General features: G+C 46.4%; 1 protein-coding gene across 1 annotated transcript; it reads right to left on the minus strand.

Annotated features, from left to right (window-relative positions):
• Nucleotides 1-255: 255 nt before the first annotated feature.
• LOC115195341 (polypyrimidine tract-binding protein 2) lies at nucleotides 256-21,400 on the minus strand. The gene is made up of 13 exons (XM_029755118.1): nucleotides 21,304-21,400; nucleotides 20,469-20,496; nucleotides 18,941-19,007; nucleotides 17,447-17,649; nucleotides 14,691-14,987; nucleotides 13,386-13,496; nucleotides 13,012-13,213; nucleotides 8,019-8,134; nucleotides 4,453-4,486; nucleotides 3,841-3,933; nucleotides 3,321-3,537; nucleotides 2,624-2,701; nucleotides 256-2,371 (listed from the first exon to the last, which is right to left on the minus strand). The coding sequence occupies exons 1-13, from the start codon at nucleotides 21,309-21,311 to the stop codon at nucleotides 2,242-2,244; spliced, it is 1,584 nt and encodes a 527-aa protein (XP_029610978.1). The 5' UTR covers nucleotides 21,312-21,400; the 3' UTR covers nucleotides 256-2,241.
• Between the last annotated feature and the right edge of the window lie 1,036 nt (nucleotides 21,401-22,436).

Consider the following 22,436-nt stretch of genomic DNA (forward strand, 5'->3'; position numbering starts at 1 on the left):
TTAAATAGCGAATGGAGGACGCTTTTCCCATGGTTCATTTTCATGCCAGCCAGGTAGACTATACTCCTGTTGTAAAGGTAAGCAATGTGCTTATCTTGTCTATTATTGTTCTGTAAAATGTCATGTTCTGTGTGGACCCCAGGAAGAGTAGCTGCTCTTTAGTAACAGCTAATGGGGATCTGAATAAAATACAATCAAAATAATATATAAGCGAGAGTGGAGAGAAAAGATGAGCAGGTCGCAGAGAGACAGAAGTGAATAGAGCTACAGAAGTTTATTGAACATGCTACAGAGGAAAAGCAGAACACACACACACACACACACGAGAGACGAGAAACATCTGAAACAAGTCCGACCAAATCTCCTGACTTTGTTAGAAAATTATTTTAATTGTGCCGCTTCCAAACTATATCTGAATCTTACATTTCCAGAGATGTAAATAAAATAGAAAATATACACGACTTTTTCCCCTCTTGAAAACATACATTTCTAGACACGTTTATCCAGCAAGTTGAGGTTGTGGGATTCTTAAAACAAAGAGTGGGTATTATATGTAGGTCTGCTTAAAATAACTGTAGAAGGAATTAATGTCGTTGATAATGAATCAGGTCCTGTACCTTAAATTAACTTTTTTTTTTTCTCCTCCCAGATACACAAAATATATCAGAGAGATTCATTAAAATGTTGATTAATTTCCTTTGTGATACAACTGTAAATGAAAGACTAAAAGGCACAAACTTTGGTCCCAACCAGGGTTGTTCCTCTTAACAGCAACACATTGACGTCATAACAGGTTATTTCACTAACCTCGTCCAACAGCAGATTTTTGGTAAAAATTTGATTTGTCAAAAAAAGTCATAATATTGTCATGATATTTGCTTTTGTCGTGTGTATGACAATATTGTGACAGTTAAGTGCAGTTCTAATTAGTAAAGTATTACAAATGTATGTTTTATTCCAAGAACTAGAGAGAGCTTAGAAAACCACTTACCTCCTACCCATGTACATGAATGTGATGGAAAACAAAGGAAAGTAAAAACCTATAAAGAATAGCAACATTAAGACTATTTTAGTAAATGTGTAAACTAAAAATGGGAAAAATAACTAGGGTTAAATCGGTATTGTTGGTTGTTCGTCTACAAGAAACCTTCAAGCAACATGGTCTAAATTAGCTAAGAAATTACAAAAAAAATAAAAGACTGATTCAACTTCAATCTCATATTGTTCCCCACTCCACAACAACCACAGTGAATTTAACGAAAGAAGAAGAAAGAAAACTCCACAAATTGAACAGCAACTGAAAAAGGCAAAACTTGGGTGGCAGAAACGTACAAACTCCACAATGACACGGGAGAAGAAGAAACAAATCATGTTAAATTTCACATCAAAATTAATGTGCCTCAAAATCAGACAGGGATTCAATGTCAATATTTGGATGTAAAAAGAGTTGATAGTCTGGTAAGGCACATATCTTGTAGAACTAATCATAGTCAAAAGAGGCGCCCATGTCCACTCATCCACCCTTCATAATGAGAAGGTAGAAAAGGCAAATAGTTTGCGGATCATACAAATGGGTTATGGGGTTAACACAGGGGTCAGGATCAGGGGGTTATGGGATTAACACAGGGGTCAGGATCAGGGGTTAAAAGAGGGGTCAGGATCAGGGGGTATGGGGTTAACACAGGGGTCAGGATCAGGGGTTAAAAGAGGGGTCAGGATCAGGGGTTAACACAGGGGTCAGGATCAGGGGTTAAAAGAGGGGTCAGGATCAGGGGTTAACACAGGGGTCAGGATCAGGGGGTATGGGGTTAACACAGGGGTCAGGACCAGGGGTTATGGGATTAACACAGGGGTCAGGATCAGGGGGTATGGGGTTAACACAGGGGTCAGGATCAGGGGGTTAACACAGGGGCCAGGATCAGGGGGTTAACACAGGGGCCAGGATCAGGGGGTTAACACAGGGGCCAGGATCAGGGGGTTAACACAGGGGTCGGAATCAGGTGAAGGGGTTAAAATGTCCTCAAAACATATAAGTACAATTTCTTTCCCCGATTTGAGTTTCTGGTTCTCTTTGAAGGAATGACTGATAACACTTAGAAAGAAACAATAAAAAGAAAAACAATAAGGTCAAAATGTGGTCCCCAGAGTCTGGAACGAGTCAACAGGGTTAACAAATGCCAGCCAAAATCTGCTAGGGAAAAATAGAAAGCCATGGATGTTGTGGAGGATCGTTATGCAAGTTTAGATGGTGGATTTGGAGAAGGAGACTCTCAGGTGATGGTTGTCGCCCATGTTGTAGTTGTGGAGGTCGATCAGACCCTGGATGGCCTCTTCCACCGTCGACATCTGGAGCAATGCCATTTTGTGATCCCTGGGAAGAGAAGATGGTTGAACACATTGAAATACAACTTGGATTTGTCCAAACTGTTCCCTCAAGATGTAGTGTATATTCTGCTCTCAACCACCACACAGAATAGACAGGAACACAGGCTCAGCAAGTCTCATCACTCCCTGGAGCAAGCCACAGAGCTAAGGAGTGTCGGAATCAATTCTCAAGTTCATTCACAACCAATTGAAGAACTGTAGCTCAGTTGTGTTATTATAGCGGTGAAGAGAGACGTACTGGAAGAACTTGAACGCGTTCACAGTTCCCCCAGCGTTGGAGAACAGCAGTCGGAGGTCTTCCTCGGTTACGTCCGTTCTGTGGAAACACGTAAACTTAGCATTCTAAAAGGACACAGCCAACCCAGACCATTACCTTTCTTTAACTAGTCATGTCAGTTAAGAACAAATTCTTATTTTACAAATGACGGCCTACCTCGGGCCAAACCCGGACGACGCTGGGCCAATTGTGCGCCGCCCTATGGGACTCCCAATCACGACCGGTTGTGATACAGCCTGGAATCATACCAGGGTCTGTAGTGACGCCTCTAGCACTGAGATGCAATGCCTTAGACCGCTGCGCCACTCGGGAGCCCTAAGACTTCACTGATCTAAGAACAGTTTTGTATGAACTCATAATGGTTATTGTTAAGATTTGAACATGGTAAGCAGATCCTCTGTCTGTTGGTGGATTCCCCTAGACATACAGTTCCTTTAACTTTTCTTCCAGGTATAGATGTTGCCTCAGATTACCTTCCCCAGTATCAGATTACACTCCCCAAAATCCTAGTGAGAATTGCACAAAACTGTCCTTTAAAGTCAGTGTCTAGGGGAATACACTAGACACAGGACGTGCTTACCATCTCCAAATAACTAACAATAACCATTATGAGCTAATACAAAACTGTTCTAAGATCAGTGTGTAGTGGTAGACTTACGGGATGTTGGAGAGGTGAAGAGTGGTGGTGGGAGGGAAAATATTCTGAAAGTTCTTGGAGCCGGGCTTCTTGAAGCGGTGCAGGGGTGAGTTAGTGAAGTCCTTGGTGAGGCCCTGGTCATCCAGTCCATCCCTGGGCAGCTGCACTGAGGTGTGCTTAGACAGAGCCACCCTGATGGCTTTCCCATGCATCTTCTGTCCATTCAGGTGACTCATAGCTGGAAGCATTTCATTTGTACCGAGTGAGTTTTTATACAGCAGTACTGTGTCCCAAGGCAATCACCCCCCCCCCCCTGCATTTAGGAGAGAATCTACTTCAAAAAGAATGGAACAATCAATCAACTAGACACTAAATACATCTGGGGAGATGTCCTTTTTAACAGTCAATAAACATGAGACAATGGAGGAGGAGGACCATATTGCCTAGCCGGGGCCTTACCTAGTCGGGGCCGTGGCCTTAACTAGCCGGGGCCGTGGCCTTACCTAGCCGGGGCCTTACCTAGCCGGGGCCGTGGTCTTACCTAGCTGGGCTTGGTTGGCATCAGCCATCTGTATCAGAGCACTGTCTTTCTTATTGTAGAGGATCTTCACCCTCTGGGCATCACCATAGACCCCTAGGTTAAAGTCATGAGCAGACGAGAGGAGGGCGAGGAAGAGGAGGAGGAAGAGGAGACAGTGAGGAAACACTTTAGCACTTGAGATAGAGGGAAAGTTTAGGCAAGGCAGAGACAGAGTAAGAGGCTAGATAGAGAGAGTCTGAATGTAGGCTAGAGATCATTCATCAGCATTAACATTTGAAGAGACTTGACAAGAGGTGTGTGTGTGTGTGTGTGTGTGTATATAAAGGACAGATTGAGACACCCCATACACAGATAAGTTAACGACATGTTTGGCTAATTAAACTACTGTACAGGCTATGTCAAATCAATGTACCATGCATTAACACAAATCTATGGATGGATCAATTTCGATAGCCAAAGAGACAGAGAACCAAACCAATGTAACAGAACAAAAACTACAAGTCAAAACTATTACTGCAATATGGAAATGAACTAAATAAAAAGTGAATGTCTCTTTAGAACAGAAATAAGCATCAACAGAAAAGCAACAGAGAGCTAACAACAACAACATACCGAAGAGAGTAAACAGACTTTGGGGCGTAACCATCTTTAGAAGAGGAGAAGAGAGCAAGCAGCAGAAGACAGGAAGACAGGTAGAAGAGTCGGAGCGGAGGTAGAGAGCGGAGATGGACAGATCATCCATAACGGAGAAGGGTGGTTTCCCGTAGAATGGTGAAGGTGGTCATGGAGTATATGGTTCAAGGCAGTTAATTTGGGGATGAAAGTTGGTCCAAGGGAACAGGTTTTGTTCAAGCACCAAGCATGAGCAGGGGGGTTATAGAGATGGAGGGATGGATGGAGGAGAGAGATAGCGCGAGAGGTGGGAGGGATGAAGGGTAGGTAGTTGGGGGAGGGAGGGAGGGAGAGAGAGGGATGAAGGGTGGGTGGGTGGGTAGGTAGGGAGGGAGCGGGAGAGAAGGGAGAGAGAGATGTAGGGTAAGTAGGTGGGGAGGGAGGGAGGGAGGGAAGGAAAATGTAAATGTAAAAAACAAAGTGAGGGAGGGAGACAAATTAAAATACAGGTCAGTACACAGGAAATGATGCAGGAGTTTGGTCAGACTGACTGGTTCATGTACTTTATCACAACTAAACGAGCAAATAATCTGGGCCAAATGTAAATCATCCCCTTGACAAACATGGGTAAGGTACAGTCAATGTCAAAATCACAAATCATAGGAGTTATAGCCTAGCAATGAAGAAACAAAAAGGCATGCGATAGGCTAGCGCATGAAGTCCAGGATCATTCGGTGCGTTGTAAAGGGTATGAAATTAAGATAAGTAGTAGAAAGAACATGCAGTCAAATCTCTGTTTAGTATCATTGACATGCAAGAACAGACATGAAACCACTGGAAGCACTATGGCATCCATAGATCCTGTTTGACACCACAGACACACGTCAACAGGGTGTGGGGGCCAACAAAAAATAAATAACTGCAAGTCTAAGTATCTGAAATACGGGGTCCTCTCCATAGAGACAGAGAGGTAAAGTCAGGAGAGGAGACAGTTACATTTCAGTTCAGTACGACAAAAGGAGAGAGAGAATACGAGAGAGTTAACCAGCTTCAGCTCAACATGGCAGAGAGAGGAGAGATTAGTATTAGAGGTCGACCGATTAATCGGAATGGCCGATTAATTAGGGCCGATTTCAAGTTTTCATACCAATCGGTATTTTTGGCCACCGATTTGCCGATTTTTTAAAATGTATTTTTTTACACCTTTATTTAACTAGGCAAGTCAGATTAAGAACATATTCCTATTCACAATGACGGCCTAGAAACGGGGGTTAACTGCCTTGTTCAGGGGGATTCGTTTTTGCAACCTACCTTTTGCAGCCTGTTAATCCACAAGGATTAACAGGCTGACTACCTGTTACGCGAGGGCAGCAAGAAGCAAAGGTAAGTTGCTAGCTAGCATTAGACTTCTAAAAAACTATCAATCTTAACATAATCACTAGTTAACTACACATGGTTGATGATATTACTAGTTTATCTAACGTGTCCTGCGTTGCGTATAATCGATGCGGTGCCTGTTAATTTTCATTGAATCACAGCCTACTTCGACAAACGGGTGTTGATTTAACAAGCACATTTGCAAAAAAAGTACTGTCGTTGCACCAATGTACCTAACCATAAACATCAATGCCTAACAGGAATATTTAGACTTAGCCACCCGTTAGATAAAATACGGAACGGTTCCGTATGTCACTGAAAGAAAAAAACATTTGTTTTCGAGATGATAGTTTCCGGATTCGACCATATTAATGACCTATGGCTCGTATTTCTGTGTGTTTATTATATTATAATTAAGTCTATGATTTGATAGAGCAGTCTGACTGAGCGGTGGTAGGCAGCAGCAGGCTCGTAAGCATTCATTCAAACAGCCCTTCGCTGTGCTTCAAGCATTGCGCTGTTTATGACTTCAACCTGGGTGGGTATAATGTGTGTAACGTTCCAACAGGAATCTATTCCAAAAACTTCGTAAATAACAAGGTTTCCAAAAAACAACGCATACAAAGTTGTATAGCGGCAGAATAAGATACCGGGTAGGGAGCGGTCTATTTCATTGCGTTTTTCACTCATCACGTTTATTCCGAAAAATGTCTGTCCTCACATGTCTGTTTGCCTATGGACAAACATTAAGGATAAGCTACGTGGTGAGTTGATGCCTATTCGGCAGCTAGTTAGCTAGGTTTGTATGCGTTGCTACTTTGTATGCATTGTTGGTTGACAACCTTTTACTTTAAGTTTTTTGGAACAGATTCCTGTTGGAACGTTCCACCCCTTCAAGCCTATCAACTCCCAAGATTAAGCTGGTGTAACCGATGTGAAATGGCTTGCTAGTTAGCGGGTGCGTGCTAATAGCGTTTCAAACGTCACTCGCTCTGAGACTTGGAGTAGTTGTTCCCCTTCCTCTACATGGGTAACGCTGCTTCGAGGGTGGCTGTTGTCGATGTGTTCCTGGTTTGAGCCCAGGTAGGAGCGAGGAGAGGGACGGAAGCTATACCGTTACACTGGCAATACTAAAGTGCCTATAAGAACATCCAATAGTCAAAGGTATATGAAATACAAATCGTATAGAGAGAAATAGTCCTATAATAACTACAACCTAAAACATCTTACCTGGGAATATTGAAGACTCATGTTAAAAGGAACCACTAGCTTTCATATGTTCTCATGTTCTGAGCAAGGAACTTAAACGTTAGCTTTTTTACATGGCACATATTGCACTTTTACTTTCTTCTCCAATACTTTGTTTTGCATTATTTAAACCAAATTGAACATGTTTCATTATTTATTTGAGGCTAAATTGATTTTATTGACGTATTATATTAAGTTAAAATAAGTGTTCATTCAGTATTGTTGTAATTGTCATTCCATAAAAAAATGTGAAAAGAATCGGCTTTTTTGGCCCTCCAATAATCGGTATCGGCGTTGAAAAATCATAATCGGTCGACCTCTAATTAGTATTAACCAGCTTCAGCTCAACATGGCAGAGAGAGGAGAGATGAGTGTTAACCAGCTTCATCTCAACACGGCAGAGAGAGAAGAGATGAGTGTTAACCAGCTTCATCTCAACATGACAGAGAGAGGAGAGATGAGTGTGTTAACATGGCAGAGAGAGAAGAGATGAGTGTGTTAACCAGCTTCATCTCAACACGGCAGAGAGAAAAGATGAGCGTGTTAACATGGCAGAGAGAGGAGAGATGAGTGTTAACCAGCTTCAGCTCAACACAAAGAGGAGAGATGAGTGTGTTAACCAGCTTCAGCTCAACATGGCAGAGAGAGGAGAGATGAGTGTGTTAACATGGCAGAGAGAGGAGAGATGAGTGTTAACCAGCTTCATCTCAACACGGCGGAGAGAAGAGTGAGAGAGAGATTAGAGTGAGATTAGAGTGTTAACATGGCAGAAAGAGGAGAAAGAGAGAGGCTCAGTCTGCACTGGCAGGCTTCGACATTTCTTTGGAGAGGAGTGAGAGGAGAGAGGGGAGAAAGAGGAGAGAGAGGAGAGAGAGTGAGAGTTTTGGTTTGTGATAAGAGTTTGGCCTACGTCTGGAGGGGGTAGACGGATCATTACTGACCTCTTCGTTGAGGTTGGAGGCCAGGAGCACGCCGCTGGAGCCAGAGTGACCAGACAGAGCTACCCTCCCCGCAGCAGCAGCAGCCGCCGCCGCAGCATTCAGCGGGCTCAGGCCACCTGGACAGGTCAGAGCGGTCAGGAGTTAGACCCAACATACGAAGCCGAGGATGAATTCAGCTCACCCTGGGCTAGTGAGGGCAGAGATTTCCCTTTAGGACCAACAGAATGGTGGAAAATATGCAAACTCCGCCCACCCAGAGACCTGGGCGAGGTAAAAAAAAGATTTATTTCCCTGGCAGTCAGGTACAGACGGATACAGACAGTCCAGTATAGTGATTCCACCTGACACTAGACAAGGACCATGTTAACAAACATGAGCAGAGAGAGATAGATCTCACAGAACCAGAGATGTAAAAAGCAGAGCTCGCCCCTAAACCAGTGTCACGCTTCCAACTTCCTAACGCCAAGGGCCCCAAAGAACACACCGGGGGGGGGGGGGGGGGGGGGGGGTTCTACCCGGGATCTAACCGAGCAGAGAGGAGAGGGGGGTTCTAACCGAGCAGAGAGGAGAGGGGTTCTACCCGGGATCTAACCGAGCAGAGAGGAGAGGGGTTCTACCCGGGATCTAACCGAGCAGAGAGGAGAGGGGTTCTACCCGGGATCTAACCGAGCAGAGAGGAGAGGGGTTCTACCCGGGATCTAACCGAGCAGAGAGGAGAGGGGTTCTACCCGGGATCTAACCGAGCAGAGAGGAGAGGGGTTCTACCCGGGATCTAACCGAGCAGAGAGGAGAAGGGTTCTACCCGGGATCTAACCGAGCAGAGAGGGGAGAGGGGTTCTACCCGGGATCTAACCCGGGATCTAACCGAGCAGAGAGGAGAGAGGGGTTCTACCCGGATCTAACCGAGCAGAGAGGAGAGAGGGGTTCTACCCGGGATCTAACCGAGCAGAGAGGAGAGAGGGTTCTACCCGGGATCTAACCGAGCAGAGAGGAGAGAGGGGTTCTACCCGGGATCTAACCGAGCAGAGAGGAGAGAGGGGTTCTACCCGGGATCTAACCGAGCAGAGAGGAGAGAGGGGTTCTACCCGGGATCTAACCGAGCAGAGAGGAGAGAGGGGTTCTACCCGGGATCTAACCGAGCAGAGAGGGGAGAGGGGTTCTACCCGGGATCTAACCGAGCAGAGAGGAGAGAGGGGTTCTACCCGGGATCTAACCGAGCAGAGAGGAGAGAGGGGTTCTACCCGGGATCTAACCGAGCAGAGAGGAGAGAGGGGTTCTACCCGGGATCTAACCGAGCAGAGAGGAGAGAGGGGTTCTACCCGGGATCTAACCGAGCAGAGAGGAGAGAGGGGTTCTACCCGGGATCTAACCGAGCAGAGAGGAGAGAGGGGTTCTACCCGGGATCTAACCGAGCAGAGAGGAGAGAGGGGTTCTACCCGGGATCTAACCGAGCAGAGAGGAGAGAGGGGTTCTACCCGGGATCTAACCGAGCAGAGAGGAGAGAGGGGTTCTACCCGGGATCTAACCGAGCAGAGAGGAGAGAGGGGTTCTACCCGGGATCTAACCGAGCAGAGAGGAGAGAGGGGTTCTACCCGGGATCTAACCGAGCAGAGAGGAGAGAGGGGTTCTACCCGGGATCTAACCGAGCAGAGAGGAGAGAGGGGGTTCTACCCGGGATCTAACCGAGCAGAGAGGAGAGAGGGGTTCTACCCGGGATCTAACCGAGCAGAGAGGAGAGAGGGGTTCTACCCGGGATCTAACCGAGCAGAGAGGAGAGAGGGGTTCTACCCGGGATCTAACCGAGCAGAGAGGAGAGAGGGGTTCTACCCGGGATCTAACCGAGCAGAGAGGAGAGAGGGGTTCTACCCGGGATCTAACCGAGCAGAGAGGAGAGAGGGGTTCTACCCGGGATCTAACCGAGCAGAGAGGAGAGAGGGGTTCTACCCGGGATCTAACCGAGCAGAGAGGAGAGAGGGGTTCTACCCGGGATCTAACCGAGCAGAGAGGAGAGAGGGGTTCTACCCGGGATCTAACCGAGCAGAGAGGAGAGAGGGGTTCTACCCGGGATCTAACCGAGCAGAGAGGAGAGAGGGGTTCTACCCGGGATCTAACCGAGCAGAGAGGAGAGAGGGGTTCTACCCGGGATCTAACCGAGCAGAGAGGAGAGAGGGGTTCTACCCGGGATCTAACCGAGCAGAGAGGAGAGAGGGGTTTACCCGGGATCTAACCGAGCAGAGAGGAGAGAGGGGTTCTACCCGGGATCTAACCGAGCAGAGAGGAGAGAGGGGTTCTACCCGGGATCTAACCGAGCAGAGAGGAGAGGGGGGTTCTACCCGGGATCTAACCGAGCAGAGAGGAGTTCTACCCGGGATCTAACCGAGCAGAGAAGAGAGGGGGGGACTACCCGGGATCTAAGCGAGCAGAGAGGAGAGGGGGGTTCTAACCGAGCAGAGAGGGGTTCTACCCGGGATCTAACCGAGCAGAGAGGAGAGGGGGGTTCTACCCGGGATCTAACCGAGCAGAGAGGAGTTCTACCCGGGATCTAACCGAGCAGAGAAGAGAGGGGGGGACTACCCGGGATCTAAGCGAGCAGAGAGGAGAGGGGGGTTCTAACCGAGCAGAGAGGGGTTCTACCCGGGATCTAACCGAGCAGAGAGGAGAGGGGGGTTCTACCCGGGATCTAACCGAGCAGAGAGGAGTTCTACCCGGGATCTAACCGAGCAGAGAGGAGTTCTACCCGGGATCTAACCGAGCAGAGAAGAGAGGGGGGGACTACCCGGGATCTAAGCGAGCAGAGAGGAGAGGGGGGTTCTAACCGAGCAGAGAGGGGTTCTACCCGGGATCTAACCGAGCAGAGAGGAGAGAGGGGTTCTACCCGGGATCTAACCGAGCAGAGAGGAGAGAGGGGTTCTACCCGGGATCTAACCGAGCAGAGAGGAGAGAGGGGTTCTACCCGGGATCTAACCGAGCAGAGAGGAGAGAGGGGTTCTACCCGGGATCTAACCGAGCAGAGAGGAGAGAGGGGTTCTACCCGGGATCTAACCGAGCAGAGAGGAGAGAGGGGTTCTACCCGGGATCTAAGCGAGCAGAGAGGAGAGGGGGGTTCTAACCGAGCAGAGAGGGGTTCTACCCGGGATCTAACCGAGCAGAGAGGAGAGGGGTTCTACCCGGGATCTAACCGAGCAGAGAGGAGAGGGGTTCTACCCGGGATCTAACCGAGCAGAGAGGAGAGGGGTTCTACCCGGGATCTAACCGAGCAGAGAGGAGAGGGGTTCTACCCGGGATCTAACCGAGCAGAGAGGAGAGGGGTTCTACCCGGGATCTAACCGAGCAGAGAGGAGAGGGGTTCTACCCGGGATCTAACCGAGCAGAGAGGAGAGGGGTTCTACCCGGGATCTAACCGAGCAGAGAGGAGAGGGGTTCTACCCGGGATCTAACCGAGCAGAGAGGAGAGGGGTTCTACCCGGGATCTAACCGAGCAGAGAGGAGAGGGGTTCTACCCGGGATCTAACCGAGCAGAGGGAGAGGGGTTCTACCCGGGATCTAACCGAGCAGAGAGGAGAGAGGGGTTCTACCCGGGATCTAACCGAGCAGAGAGGAGAGAGGGGTTCTACCCGGATCTAACGAGCAGAGAGGAGAGAGGGGTTCTACCCGGGATCTAACCGAGCAGAGAGGAGAGAGGGGTTCTACCCGGGATCTAAGCGAGCAGAGAGGAGAGGGGGGTTCTAACCGAGCAGAGAGGGGTTTCTACCCGGGATCTAACCGAGCAGAGAGGAGAGGGGTTCTACCCGGGATCTAACCGAGCAGAGAGGAGAGGGGTTCTACCCGGGATCTAACCGAGCAGAGAGGAGAGGGGTTCTACCCGGGATCTAACCGAGCAGAGAGGAGAGGGGTTCTACCCGGGATCTAACCGAGCAGAGAGGAGAGGGGTTCTACCCGGGATCTAACCGAGCAGAGAGGAGAGGGGTTCTACCCGGGATCTAACCGAGCAGAGAGGAGAGGGGTTCTACCCGGGATCTAACCGAGCAGAGAGGAGAGGGGTTCTACCCGGGATCTAACCGAGCAGAGAGGAGAGGGGTTCTACCCGGGATCTAACCGAGCAGAGAGGAGAGGGGTTCTACCCGGGATCTAACCGAGCAGAGAGGAGAGGGGTTCTACCCGGGATCTAACCGAGCAGAGAGGAGAGGGGTTCTACCCGGGATCTAACCGAGCAGAGAGGAGAGGGGGGTTCTAACCGAGCAGAGAGGAGAGGGGGGTTCTACCCGGGATCTAACCGAGCAGAGAGGAGAGGGGGGTTCTACCCGGGATCTAACCGAGCAGAGAGGAGAGGGGGGTTCTACCCGGGATCTAACCGAGCAGAGAGGAGAGGGGGGTTCTACCCGGGATCTAACCGAGCAGAGAGGAGAGGGGGGTTCTACCCGGGATCTAACCGAGCAGAGAGGAGAGGGGTTCTACCCGGGATCTAACCGAGCAGAGAGGAGAGGGGTTCTACCCGGGATCTAACCGAGCAGAGAGGAGAGGGGGGGTTCTACCCGGGATCTAACCGAGCAGAGAGGAGAGGGGGGTTCTACCCGGGATCTAACCGAGCAGAGAGGAGAGGGGGGGTTCTACCCGGGATCTAACCGAGCAGAGAGGAGAGGGGGGGTTCTACCCGGGATCTAACCGAGCAGAGAGGAGAGGGGGGTTCTACCCGGGATCTAACCGAGCAGAGAGGAGAGGGGGGTTCTACCCGGGATCTAACCGAGCAGAGAGGAGAGGGGGGTTCTACCCGGGATCTAACCGAGCAGAGAGGAGAGGGGGGTTCTACCCGGGATCTAACCGTGCAGAGGAAGGGGGGGGGGGGGTTTCTACCCGGGATCTAACCGTGCAGAGAGTAAGGGGGGGGGGGGGTTCTACCCGGGATCTAACCGTGCAGAGAGGAGAGGGGGGGGTTCTACCCGGGACCTAACCGAGGAGAGGGGGGGGGGACGACGACAACTACCTGGGATCTTACCGAGCAGAGAGTTGGAGTCCTTGCCTTGGAAGGCAGCAGCCATGTTGGGGTCCATGGCAGGCTGTCCGTCCCCTGCAGGGAGCTCTGGCCGGGTGTAGTCACGGCTCTTGTCGTTGTTGTACTTGACGTTCAGGTTGACCAGCTTGGAGTAGTCGATGCGGAGCGTACAGCACGAGTTGTAGATGTTCTGACCATCCAGGGCCTGAGGAACAATGAAACGATTCCAGTGGAGTATATGTAATGATAAGTGAAGTATATTGGAAATCTTCGCGAAAGAGCAACTAGACAAATTTATTATATACACCAACGTGCAACGAAATAATAAAACTCTGTTCATTATCAATTTGTTATGTACTATGAGAAGTCCCACTCACTATTTTGGCTTGCTGGGCGGTCGGTGGGTCGTTGAACTGCAGCAGAGCCTGGAACTGATTGTTCTTGGTGAATGTGATTATCTTCATGACCGTGCCAAACTTTGAGAAGATCTGACCCCCCCCCCCCCCCAAAAAAAACAGCAATACAAAAACATTGAAAATACAACCTCTACGAAATAGCTGATGTTTAACTATCAGATGGAATATTAAACTACTTGTTAAAAAACATCCTCATTTTGCAATGAGATAAAAGGGCAGAAGGGAGTCAAGTTTCAAGTTGTAATGTCACATGCAAGTGACAAGTACAGTGAAATGCCTTTCATGCAAACCCAAAACCCAACAGTGCAATAATCAATAACAAAGTGAATGGTAAGGCACTGTCTCTGCCTGGCCGGTTCCCCTCTCTCCACTGGGATTCTGCGGTTCTGCCCCCCCCCCCCCCATTCATGGTTGGAGTATAATGATTTTGCGAGTCTTCCTACCACACCTCATGGATGGCAGGGAGCTCAGCCCAAGTGATGTACTGGGCTGTCCACACCACCCTCTGTGGAACCATGCAATCGAGGGAGATGCTATTGCCATACCAGGCAGTGATGCAGCCAGTCAAAATGCTCTCAATGGTACAGAGGATTTGAGGGGCCCATTTTTATCCGTCTTAATGCCGTTGTGCCTTCTTTGGACCATTTTAAGTCTTTAGTGATTTGGACACCAAGGAACTCGAAGCTCTCGACCTGCTCCACTGCAGCCCTGTCGATGGGGGCGTTTCGAGTGTTGTTGGTAGAAAATCTGCGATCGGAGGTCATCCATCTTATTGTCGAGTGACTGTATGTTGACCAGCGGGTTGGGGGTTCCAGAGGTGGCCGGTTTTACCTTTATCTCACCAGGATTCTCCACCTCCTTTTGCCTCCAACGCCGGCATTTCCGCTTGGGTAGCCCGAAAATTGGGTCGGAATTACAGAGAGAGCCCAGGGAAGATGAGTAGAAGTTGAAGCCGGAATTGGGGTATTTAGTAACTGCTGTTCTGATGTTCAAAAATTATTATCGGTTGTAAGAATTAATAGTGCATACATTTAATAATGCATGAAAATAAAGCAAAAAGAAACAAAAATAAATCACAAATAGCAAAGTTTGGTCGGAGCTTGCAAAACAGCTGCCATCCAGTAGAGCGCCATTGATTCGGATCACGTCTGTACAAAATGGAGGATAACCACAAGAAAAAAAAAAAAAAGTGTATTTGCATTCATAAATCTGCCCTCTGACAAACCTATTAGAAAAACTAAAAATACATAGGGAATTGTTGGTTACCTGCTGCAGCACATCCAGAGTGACTGGGTAGAACATGTTGTCAATGATTATTCTGAGCACAGGGCTTGATGCAGCGGTTAGATCTACAATGGAGCCCGACGTAGGAGTACCTCCTCCTTGGACCGCAGACACCGCCTGCAGGACCGCCTGGGCCCGCTGGTTTCCACTATCTGTTTTGAGTTGTTTGTGGTTGGAATACTGGATGAATACGGGGACGTTTCGAACATGCGGCGTTACCGTAGAGTAGTAGTTGATCATGGTTATTGCTGCTTCCTCTGTCCCCAGCTCCAAGAAAGCCTGAAGACCAATAGATAGGAACAGCATTTAGACTTCTGTTAGGCTATATACCCAAATGGCATCCTATGAAGTCTTATGATACAGTTCAATGAAACTGTACCATGTCTGTATCCAAGGTTCCAGGGTAACATTTTCCCCTGGTGGCACCAAGTTTTTCCAGTTGGAGGCACCAGCCTACGATTTGGTCACACCCCCCCCAAAAAAAATGTTTTGTATATTTTTATAATATTTTACTCCTAATATTTTTTTTTAATGTTCAATAAAATGAATTTGCCTAAATCTTTATGTGCACTAATATCATATTCTAATTTATTTTAGAGATAATTCTCCACCGGAATAACTAAAACACATTAGCTAGATGGCTAACTGTAAATATAATACTCACTGCTAGTAGCCATGTATTAAGCTAACAATACATTTTGTTTATGTCTAAAAGAACAATGCCGTTGTAGTCTACCACTCAATGAAGGCCTATGAAATCGCAAAGATCAAATGAGCAGGTCGCTCGCTCCATATCTCAAAGCCATATCATATATCTTGGTTGTAAGATAGTTGCTATCGAGCTCAAAATTGAGAGCAGAGAAAAAAAAAATATTCATACATACAGAAAACTGATAAGCTCCTGACAACAGGAGAGCTGTGTTTTTCAGGCAATTTTGTTATACAATTCGAAACGCTTTTCTTTCTCCGAGAGCATTTCCCCCCCCCCCCCCCCCCCCCCCCCCCCGGGAAATAATAGTGGTTTGCACGACTGCATCAGTAGGAAACAGGTACCAGGGGCAGGTAGACACTCATCACAGGAATCATGCGGATAATGTACTTTACGGTTCGACCAAAACATGGTTTTAGCCTCCTAAACAAATTCTACTTGCTAAGCCAAGTCAAAGGGTCGCAAAATGTGATTCAATGGTAGCAGTCTGGAACCCTGGTATCATTAAATACTTTACAGGGAGTGGGACATGAACGAAGAAAACATGGCGATTAACGCAACAAAATTGTAAACACGACATTCATGTCAGACAAACAAACACAGCTCATGTTTTTTTTTAAAATCCTTGTGACAAGGAATACCAATGGATTTAAAACACAGGCAATTATGACTCAGACAAGAGGTCACACAAGAAAGGACAAAGGGCCAACCGACCATAGCCTACTCCTTGAAAGATAGACATTCAAGCCCCTGACAGAGAACACAAACTAAATTGGCTGCTGTATTATTCTGGGCCAAAGATCGTCTATTAAATTGACAGGACAGTCGACTGACCTCTCTAACAATGGAAATAGATGTCCTCAAAGATGGAAGGCAGGCGAGATCAGGTGGGACCATTCTAGCCAATGAGAGGGCAGATACGCATGTGAACTACAGGCCATAGTATCTTTGTTATTGGGCCATATTAGTGTTTGTGACAGCTGGGGCAGCGCCATTGAGGCCATCTCCTCTTTCAAGCAGGGGTTGGAACCGGTTCAAGGAAAAGAACAGAAAAATACATTTGTCAAGGAACAGAATCAGAACCAGGAACGAAAGTGATCTATACTGTTACAGAAAATAACCTTCATTTTAAAAGCATGGGAACCAGTTAATAACAACATGGTGCCTATGCAAAGCCCTTACTCTCACTCAGAAAAATATACCAGCGTCTGCCTGCCAGCTGAAAATCTTTGCCAGTGTTTATGCCTGTGTAGGCTACCTGCCCCTCCGAAGCATATGCTACTATAGCCTACTGACATTACTTGATTCAGAAATTAGGGAGAGATTTTTTATTAGAGAAGACATGATTGGGTTCCCGAGTGGGGTAGCGGTCTAAGGCACTGCATCTCAGTGCTAGAGGTGTCACTACAGACCCTGGTTCGAATCCAGGCTGTATCACAACTGGCCGTGATCAGGTGTCCCATAGGGCAGCGCACAATTGGCCCAGCATTGTCCAGGTTTGGCCGTCATTGTAAATAAGAATTTGTTCTTATCTGACTTGCCTAGTTAAATAAAGGTAACATTTAAATTGGATTTATTAACTACAAAAATATATGTTTTTATTTTAATTCTGGTGCCACTCTGCATACAAGCTTGTTAGTTCAACGTTAACTTTCAGAAGTTAAGACATTAAAAGTTCCGTCATAGAAGCCGATCCTCGGTAAGTGTAACTGTGTGGACCTAATTCATAACAAGATGTCCAGCGTTTCAAGCCAAGCCTCCTCCTCCTCCTCAACCCTCCCCCCACTTGCAAAATGCCACGTGTCCACTTATATATCAGTGCATTTGTAACAACCTAACCATTACCTAACTTCTATTAGATCAAATAGAGCTCACGTAGCAAATTAGCAATTACATTTTTTATTAACCAAATTCGACACTCATTGACCTACATACAAAAATTCCTCACATTGTGGGCTTATATTTCGTATAGATTTTGGGCAGAGTAAAACCTTGCTGATCACCTGGTCTCCTATCTGGGCACACTCACCTGGTTTTTCCCCTTAAGCGTCAGGATATTTGTGACCTTCCCGAAAGGTAACCCCAGGGCAATGACCTCCGATTCTGAAGTTTCATTGGGCAGTTTTCTGATGTGCAGCACACGAGAGGGAGGAGCCTCCATCCGGTCTTCCACTCTCAGCTTTTTACTGTCGCTCCCATTGGATTTACTGTCGCTCCCATTGGCTGTAACATCTAGATAGAAGAAGACACAGTGTTTATTGTCCCAATCCTGCTCTGCTCTAAAGCCACCCCCCCAGAAAGCACAAACACCCACTTACTTGAGAGGAGCACGGAATGAACACCACTAGACTCCATCCTCTTACAACGGATGAACACAAGTCATACCTGAACTTCAGTATTAGTGTTTCATTCTCAAACATTTAAAGTATAATACTTTAGTTAGCATCTGAATGCAATATACACTGAATGTACAAAACATTAGGAACCCCCCTCTTTTTCCCGCAGAACAGCCTCAATTCATCAGGGCATGGACTCTACAAGGTGTCGAAAACGATTTACAGGGATGCTCGCCCATGTTGATTTAAATGCTTCCCACAGTTGTGTCCACTTGGCTGAATGTTCTTTGGGTGTTGGACAATTCTTGATACACACTGGAAACAGTTGAGCATGAAAAACCCAGCAGCATTGCAATTCTTGACACTCAAACCGGTGCACCTGGCACTGACTACCATACCCCATTCAAAGGCACTTAAAATCGTTTGTCTTGCCCATTCACCCTCTGAATGGCACACATACACAATGTCTCAATTGTCTCAAGGCTTAAAAATCCTTCTTTAACCTGTCTCCTCCCCTTCACCTACACTGACTGAAATAGATTTAACAGGTGACATCAATAAGGGACCATAGCTTTCACCTGGTCAGTCTATGTCATGGAAAGAGCAGGTGCTCCTAATGTTTTGTTGAGGCTTTCTAGATATAGGATTTTAAGTTACATTAATACAGAAACTTTCTCAGTCAACCCGTGTCTGGCTTCATATTCTTCAGCCCCGGCGGCAGGTAGCTTAGTGGTTAGCGTGTTGGGCCAGTAACCGAAAGGTTGCTGGATCGAATCCCTGAGCTGACAAGGTAAAAATCGGTCGTTCTGCCCCTGAACAAGGCAGTTAACCCACTGTTCCCCAGTACGCCATCATTGTAAATAAGAATTTGTTCTTAACTGACTTGCCTGTTAAATTTCTTTTTTAAATACCTTACTATAGTTTCTCTAAGACATTACAGCCATGTCCTGAAGAGATATAGCCTATCGAAATCCACAGCATCTCTATTTCAGTCACATGCTAGCGTGTAACCACCTACACATACTGAAACACCTCCCGTGAGGAAGACATTGACCAATACAGCCGTTCTACTTCAAACATTCATTAATCCTTTGACTTATTTGACTGCCGTTGGAACACGGTCAAATTACTTATGCAAATAACCCTTCAGAGAGGTCTGAGGAAAGAAAAGGGAACCCCAAACTTACCACTGATACTGCTCATGTCAGATCCACTGTTGTAGACACTGGTTGACATCAGCTCATCTGATCCTCTCTGGAGAAAGAAAACAAAGAGAGAGAAAGAGGGAGAGAGAAAGTGAGAGAGAATGAAATTGAGAGCAAGCAGAGCCCTTGAAAGACAACAATGAAATACAGCTCTCTCTCTCTGGACAGTTAGAGAAAACAGATGGGGGACCTAAAACACCAGAAAGAGTCGCCTCGTTCTCTTTTTTCTAGTGTCAATCAGTTTAATCTCATGGAGTCTCAAGATGTCAGGCATGTCATTTCATCTGGGAAATCCCCGAAGGCTCTGAGCCATCTGTCCACTGGGCTGCAGTAAGCGTCTGTCCACTGCAGTTGGTGGCTGACGCGCTCAGCGTCCCGCTAAAACTGACAGACGGGACAGCAATGCTATGCCTGGTGCAATTAGAGACCCAACTATCTAACAGGCCTGGGTCTTAAGCTTTTTTCTCTTTTTGTCTGAATTGTTCTTTATCTCTAACAAAATGTATAGACGCAATAACTCTGTAGGGACAGAGTCCACAAAAACATTTTAGTAAGTTGTCTAGCTTAAAAACGTGACAACTAGGCCAAGGCTAATTCACACCAGGGCAACGTAACTGAAAGGAATGCTTCTCAAAGCAAACTTTATTTTGGACACGAAACATTGATGAAATAAACAGAGGCAAAGCCCAGGTTTGTTATAAAGAGTATTTCCATTAGAGAAAGTTACCTTCGTTTTGCACCAGAGGGAACAAGGGTTATTGGACACAAATCAAGTTGGAAGGGTACAGGATCACAAAGCATTTATAAGAGAACAAGTTTCTCCCTAAACAGAATCGACTTACATTGTTCCTATTTAGTTACTGTTGTTCTAATATCATGAAAGTTAGAAATGAGGAGTTGAAATGTAGCCGTATATTTTGGACCCGATACTACATACTCTCTCAACAGTAGTAAGTTACATTTAGGATTCTGTACTCATACCAGTAGGCCTATGCCAAGATCCTGACTTGAAAGCACAACTTTTTTAACAATTGTTGTCAATGGGAGAGAGGTAAATTTGAGTTGTGTGTCCGTGTTAGGTATCTGCCCACAAAGTACTCTAGGGGTCGAAAAACTGGATGGAGGCAAACCTTGACCAGCGTGAGATACATTAGGCTACATCAGATTAATGTAACAACTCAACTGGGTAAGAAAAACGGGTTTTGCAATGAAAGGGAATTTCAAGATATGGTTTCCATTTATCTAACTAGCTTTAACCTTTGCCATATATATATATATATATATATATATATATATATATATATATATATAACCTTTACTTAACTAGGCAAGTTCTTATTTACAATGACGGCCTACCGGGGAACAGTGGGTTAACTGCCTGGTTCAAGGGCAGAACGACAGATTTGTACCTTGTACCTCCAGGATTCGAGCCAGCAACCTTTCGGTTACTAGTCCAACACTCTAACCACTAGGCTACCTGCCATAGAGAGGACACTGGGCTGAAGCTTACCTTCACACCAACTGCAACATCTCCCATACTGAAAAAGAGAAGGAACAGAATGATTAGCTACCTCGTTAAGCCAAATCTTTCCACAATTATAGCAGCATGCAGCTGCTTTACTTATCTGGAGTTTAACTAGCTAGTAGCTAAGGAAGTTAGCTAGTAGGCTAACGTTAGTGCCGTGGCTACATGCAAAAAGAAAACCACCAGTGGCAAACGTTTCTCTTTCTTCCTCACCAGCACATACGTTAGCTGGTTAACTCCTAGTTACAACATAGCTAGTCATCTACACACGTTGACCACATATAAAATGGGTAACCTGTATGGCAATGCACGTTAGCCAGGGATTTTGTAGTTTAACGGTGTTGATAGCTTTTTGGAGTGGATAGTTTACGCTAGCTACAATTCCGATCAACAAAGGATAAAATACATGGTCACCGGACAAGTGACCACACACCCTGTCATGCTTGAGTGGTCCTCGTTTCTTAAGACTAGCCAGAGCTAGCCGCTTGAGCTAGCTAGTTAACTAACGTTAGCTGAACATGATTGCCCAGTCAATGTATTAGCTAGTTTCTGAACAGTTGCAAAAACAAAATATACTTTTAGTTATCTAACTAAAGCTAACTTGCTATCGCCGTCTGGCAGTTCACATGCCCAGCCAGGAGTTAGCTAGCTAGCTAGCTAGCCAGCCAAGCTAAGCTAACGTAACGTTAGCTAGCTACCATTAGTTTAAATAAAAAAACCAAGCTAGGGTGAGGTAAGCAAGCTACTCGAATTGAATCAACAAAATCTTGCCGCGCATGATGAATCGTTCATGAAAAACACATAGATGGCCAATACATACCCGTCCATTGCTAGAATATCGTTTATAAACGACACAGTTTTTTTGCACTTCTCTTGCCAACAGCACACACAACATACAACAAAATGGAGGGACTTGAGAGCTTGGCGGAAATAATCGAACCCGGCGGAAATAGTCGAACAAAAAACGTGTTTCGTTTTACACGCAGCAGCATGTATTTTTCTCTGTAAAACCAATTTGAACATTTTAAGACATAATGGTACGCTATTTTATATTTCATAGAGGCTTTAAATGTATGCATTGTCATTAATTAGTCTACATCATTTGCTGTGAACATTGAGTAGTTGGGTTTTATTTTTTAGGCTATAGGCCTGTTTGTTTATCCTTTTAATGTAACTCTAGGTTGTGCTACTTGTGCCTAAATCAAACATGGGCATGGCTATATTACACACATACACTGAACAAAAATATAAACCCAACATGTAAAGTGTTGGTTTCTCTTGCATTTTGTGCATACATTTGTTTCCATCCCTGTTAGTGAGCATTTCTCTTTTGCCAAGAAAATTAATCCACCTGACAGGTGTGGCATATCAAGAAGCTGATTAAACTGCGTGATCATTACACAGGTGCACGTTGTGCTGGGGACAATAAAAGGCCACTCTAAAATCTGCAGTTTTGTCACACAACACAATGCCACAGATGTCTCAAGTTTTGAGGGAGCGTGTAATTGGCATGCTGACTGCAGGAATGTCCACCAGAGCTGTTGCCAGATAATTTAATGTTAATTTCTCTACCATAAGCCGCCTCCAACTTCGTTTAGAGAATTTGGCAGTATGTCAAACCTGCCTCACAACCGCAGACCACGTGTATGGCGTTGTGTGGGCAGGAAGTTTGCTGATGTCAATGTTGTGAACAGAGCGCCACGTGGCGGTGGGGTTAAGGTATGAGCAGGTATAAGCCATGGACAACGAATACAATTGCATTTTATCGATGGCAATTTGAATGCACAAAAAATACTGTGACGAGATCGTGAGGCCCATTGTCTTGCCATTCACCCGCCGCCATCACCTCATGTTTCAGCATGATCATGCATGGCCACATGTCGCAAGGATCTGTATAAAATTCCTGGAAGCTGAAAATGTCCCAGTTCTTCCATGGCCTGCATACTCACCAGA

Source organism: Salmo trutta, chromosome 6 (genome assembly GCF_901001165.1).
Source record: "Salmo trutta chromosome 6, fSalTru1.1, whole genome shotgun sequence".
NCBI lineage: Eukaryota > Metazoa > Chordata > Actinopteri > Salmoniformes > Salmonidae > Salmo > Salmo trutta.

Bases quoted from the DNA above. Each gene is read 5' to 3' on its own strand.
- LOC115195341 (XM_029755118.1), bottom strand. The intron at 13,497-14,690 runs GTAACCAACAAT...GGGGGGGGTCAG, and splicing joins CTCTGGATGTGCTGCAGCAG to ATCTTCTCAAAGTTTGGCAC. The intron at 2,702-3,320 runs GTAAGTCTACCA...GTGTTTCCACAG, and splicing joins CTTCACCTCTCCAACATCCC to AACGGACGTAACCGAGGAAG.